Source organism: Impatiens glandulifera, chromosome 1, assembly GCF_907164915.1.
Source record: "Impatiens glandulifera chromosome 1, dImpGla2.1, whole genome shotgun sequence".
NCBI classification, from domain to species: Eukaryota; Viridiplantae; Streptophyta; class Magnoliopsida; order Ericales; family Balsaminaceae; genus Impatiens; species Impatiens glandulifera.
The window spans coordinates 10,134,776-10,139,947 of record NC_061862.1 but is presented as its reverse complement, the minus strand read 5'-3'; the positions used below and the strand labels follow the sequence as shown (position 1 = coordinate 10,139,947).

At 45.7% G+C, this 5,172-nt stretch overlaps 1 protein-coding gene across 1 annotated transcript; it reads left to right on the top strand.

Moving 5' to 3' along the window:
* The first annotated feature begins 3,090 nt into the window (after positions 1–3,090).
* LOC124943832 lies at positions 3,091–5,172 on the top strand. The gene has a single exon (XM_047484319.1). It carries the CDS (start codon positions 3,091–3,093, stop codon positions 5,170–5,172), a length of 2,082 nt encoding a protein of 693 aa, XP_047340275.1.

The window sequence follows — 5,172 nt, the reverse complement described above, 5'->3', positions numbered from 1 at the left end:
AAACTTTCTAGATGACAAACATGTCATCTATTCTGAGTCTGTCCTGGAATTCTTTTACAACGCTAGGGTTTTTCGTGGAACTCCTCACTTTGACACTCACATCTAGTCAAGGGTAGGAGGAATCGTATTTGACTTTACCGAAAATGACTTTGCCAGATGCTTTAACCTACTAAAGCAGGGGCTAACTGACCTCAACATACCGGCTGAACTAAAAGCCGAGATCTCCTTAGCCTTTGCCCGGTCAAGCCATCCAGTGGATGACCACGGTGCTAAGTCACTATTGAAAGCTGAATACCAGCTTCTCAATGACATAATCGGTCGAGGCATCCTGGGAAGGGATGTGACCAACACATACTGCACCGCTGCCTTCAACATGATGGCTGCTATAACTACTGACACACCGGTCAATTGGTCGAGGGTACTATTCGACGTCCTAGTCTGGATGATTGGCGTTCAAACAGTCGGCCTCGTTCCTCAAATAAGCTGTCTGCTTCTAGAGCTTGGAGTTCCAACATGCCCGGGGGAAGGGCTGAACCAAGCCCAAGTACTTACCAAGGAAGTAACCGACTCTTTCTATGAGCAATTTGAGAAGGCTTGGAAGAGGAGGAACCGTCACTCCAACGGTCACACCAACTCAAGCGGATATTAGGTCACTCATTTCTACACCCGGTCATTTTGCTGCACGCACCGGCTGTATCTTTGTTCAACTCTCTTATGATCATTTCAGTTTCATCTATGTTCTCTTCGGTTTAGTCTAAGTTATCTTCGGTTTCAATCGATTACTTTTCAGTGTGTTGTTGCATCAGTCATTAATGAAAAGTAACATTTAATTAATGAGGTAACCCCAACTACATGAGTAATTACTACCCAACTAACTTGGTTACTTTTCATCTAAATTCCTACCTCGAGCTCCGCAATCGGTCAAAAGTAACCTCTTTCCAACACACTTTGGAAACATAAATATTCTCTTCTCCAATAAGACAAAACTGACATTCAATGTTGATGTTTTCCCCTCCAAAACCGGATCTATATAAAGAGATCTTTCCTAATCAAATTAACACATCTCAAATCATAAATCTCTTGAACTCCTTCTCTCTCTATTAGCAAAGTTTGAATCATGCCGAGCCGAACTCTAGGAAACTTCTTGAGCAGCAACTTCGATTCATGTATGGAACATTGGGATATAGAAACCAAGGAGGTCATGTTTGAATCTCTCATTGACACCGGTCTTCGCACCTTTCTCGAAGAATCCGGTCCCATACTTCTTGAAGATGTCAATACCTTCTTTAGAAGTGCTTGCATCACAGGAAACTATATCGTTTCCACGGTGAGAGATCACACTTTCTGGCTGGATGAAGCCGAATTTGCCCAGATGTTCAACCTGCCCACAGAAGGGTTTTCCGACTTCCCAACCCAGGTGGGGAGTGCAGCAACCGATCACTCAATATTCTTCTCTTGAACCGATGTGCCGGTGGAAAATCATGGGTTAAAAACCCGCCTTGCTCACCAACTCCTTCATGAGATTGTAAACCGCTCTATCATTTGTCAATCCCTGAATCAGCGTTACTCCAAGAAAACATTCGACACGATGACCTACATTGTTAGCAACACGGCCATCAATTGGTCATCGGTCATTTTTCAGAACCTGAAAACCATGGTGCTAACCAAGAAAGGTCTCGGTTATGCTCCTCACATCAGTCGGATTATTCTCAAGTACCGCCCAGAATTTGGACCGGGCACACCGGCATCTCCTTCAAACATCCTTGACGTGGATGGAGTGGAAGAGAAACTTTTAAGAGTCGTTATCACATAAGTTATATCTTTATTTCTTATGTATTTCTATTTCCAAACCGATCCATATATCGGTTTCTATCTTGTACCTTCATTCAATGAAACTCTATTTCAGTCTAAATAACCGGGTCAAAGTAACAATCAGAATATCCATCTAAGTATCCGGTTAATATTATTAAGTAACTTCGTTGAAATATCCGGTCAATATCAAAGAAACCGCGTCTTCGAAGTTATGCACGGTCTCAAGAAGAACCGCTTAATCAAAAGTTGTAAAAATTCAGAACACTCATCTAAATAACCGGTTAAATCGATAGACAAACCTGTGTTCGTAGAACTTTCCGGTCAAGATCAAAACACCGCATTATTGCGGTTCATAAATCACTTCATAATACGGTTTCAAAAAGGGATTGCACCATCAAAACCGAAATCGAAACTTTTGGAGGGAAATATTCCCGCCAACATATCCCGCCAAAAGCTCCCGCTCAAATTTCCCGCCTCTGATTTGGCGCCCATAATTTGCCGCCATTTTCATTACCGCCCATGGTTTGCCGCCAAAATCACTTGGAGGGAAAATTCCCGCCCAAGGTGATGGGACGGTTTGCGACGGTTGAGCTTCCAGACCGCGCCTATAAAAGGGACTCTTGGCCATTTCATTTTTCTCCTACGCGAAATAACTTTCTCTCTCTAGTCTCTCAAACTCTCTCACAGCGGTTATTCTTTTGTTCTCTCAAACTCTCTCAATCATCAACAATAGGTCGTGAATCGGCATTGTTCAAACACATCATCCATGTGGATTTTGAGGAAATCAGACAAAACGGTTCGGTTCCGGCAAAGTAAGTTCTTACCCGGATTTCCGAAGCCGGACTCGAGTACTTTCTAGGCGGTCCTTTCGTTCTTTACAAGGAAGCGGTTGAAGAGTTCTTTAAAACCGAATCTCTCTCTGGCGACAAAATAACCGTAACTGTTGGCGGCAAGCAATTCGACATAACCGAAGAGTCGGTTGCGGAAATCCTACGTCTTCCAACAAATGGACGCAAAGCTTCGATGGAACTAGACCAAACAACATTCGAGGCGGCTTGCCAGATTCTCTCGGCAACCGGGGCTCCTGTAAAGGTATCCGATAAGAAGTCATCACTACGACTGGAATATATACCGCTCTGTGACATCTTCACTAAGTCGGTTCAGGCGAGAGGTGGAAATTTCGACAACCGCACCAGGGCCAAAATCGAGATGCTTATCGGCTTACTAAACGGTATAAACGTTAACTAGGCGAATGAGATCTTTCAAAACCTAAAAGACATGGTGAAACCGGATTCCACCCGGTCATGGGGTTACGCCAACCCACTTGGAAAGATCATGCTCCACAACAACATCAACACCGGTCCGGGTGTTCTTCTCTCATCAAGCAAAATAATTAGATCCCGCAAATTCCTGGAGAAAAAGCAGCCGGCCTCCGGTTCTTCAGGAGGCCGAATAAAGAAAGCAGCAGCTAAGAAGCCTGCTCCGGTAAAGGGCGGACCCGGAGGCAAGAAGGATAAAGAACCGATAGTATTCACGGAACCGCCCTCGGAAACACGAGATGAGGAAGATTCGGCCTTCACGTCTGACCGAACCGCCTCGCAGAAATCTGATGAAAACCCTTCTGATAAAGAAGGACCAATTGAAGAGAAACAATCGGCCACAAGTCTTGACAATGTCGGTGCGGCCGCAAGCCTTGAAAACACCGATGCCGGTGCAGACGGCCGTGGGGAGGAAGAGGTTCCCGCTGACAACGACCAGAAGATGGCCGAGAAAATTGTACGCAAAGTCTTAGAAGAAATTCATCTGCAAGCTAAAAAGGCAGCACAAGCATACAGTGAGTGGTTCCTGATCCGGTGCAATAAATTCTTCAAACATGTGTTACCGGACCTAACCACCGGACAAAGATTTGAAAGAATTTTGGAGATAGAGGAAGACGTTATCAGACTCACAAATGTCGAAGATCCTAACGAAGCCATGGACCGACACGCAATAGTGGAACCACGTGCTCGGCTACAAAAGCTAACCGCACATATACGAAAGCTATCAGAACGATATGTTGCGGGAGCACCGAAGGCTAAATTACAACTCCTGGTGTTGGATATACTTAAAGTCAAGAAAGGAGAATTCATTGACGAGATAGAGCGGCTTGAAGCGGTACGCAGACAGCGAGATACAACGTACTCTCCGCGTCTTGAGACCGATGACGGTCAGAATCGAGGTGATACGCCTCCTCTAGCGGATCCGGTCATCAACGAAACCGACGAAAGGACGGAGACTCCTTTCACCGGGCCACTTGAAACTAATCAACCTGGGGATTCAGAATCGGTCGTTACAGAAGAAAGGGTTAAGACTCTCATTCAAGAGTTTGCCAAAAGAAAGGTTCGACCATGGAAGAGGAAAATCAAGAAAGCCGCGCTTCAAACAATCAAGTTATCTAAAACAACGAGGGATGATCTTGTGAAAGCAGATGCCCGGATCACAGAGATCGAAGCCGACTACCGGGACGATACCATTCTTCACAACGAACATCTTAAGCGAACCGAAGACTTGGAAGATAAGACCTCCAAGATGTTGGATGACTTGGAACGGTTTCAAGAGAAAACCGATCAACGACTCACAAAGGTAGATGAGGACCTAGGGCGGTCAAGCACCAAAGTCGGTTCGACACTTGACAGGGTCACATATCTTGAAAAGAAGAATGCAAGTCTTGAAGAGCGCAACGACAAGCTTGAAGCCGACCTCAAGGCGCTCACCGAACAGGTGACTGAGTTGATAAATGCCAAGCTTAATGCTGATAAAGCGGTTGAGGAAGCAAACGCTCGAGCGGCTAAGGATATCCAGGATGCGCTGGACGAAGAAACGCGGAAAGCGAAGGAAGCACCGCGATTGACTGATGAGGAAATAGCCGTACGCGCACAAAATATAGCGGCCAGAAATCCGGAACTCGCAAAAATCATGGCGGCAAAACAAGTCGAAGAGGCCAATCGGTTAAAAGCTCAGCAAGACACATACCACAACTTCGAAAAGGCTCACAAGAGGACCAAGGCGGCTTCCTCCTCTTCGGTTCCGGCAACACGGAAAAGGAAAACACTCTCAAAGAAGGTTCAAGTCACCGGGATGCTGGAGAGGATCACCGAGACGATTATTGAAACTCCACCGAACCCGGCTATGCAAACCGAGGATGAAATCGAAGAGAATCTCGAGCCGCGATCTACAAGACAGCGAGTTCTCAATACGGCTTCAATCAGCACGGTCGGTCAACCGCAAACTGGAGGTTCATCTTCAAGACCGGCTCAACCAGATGAGGAACAACCAACCGATGACATGTTGAAAGACTTCCTGCCATTTGAATCAGAATAG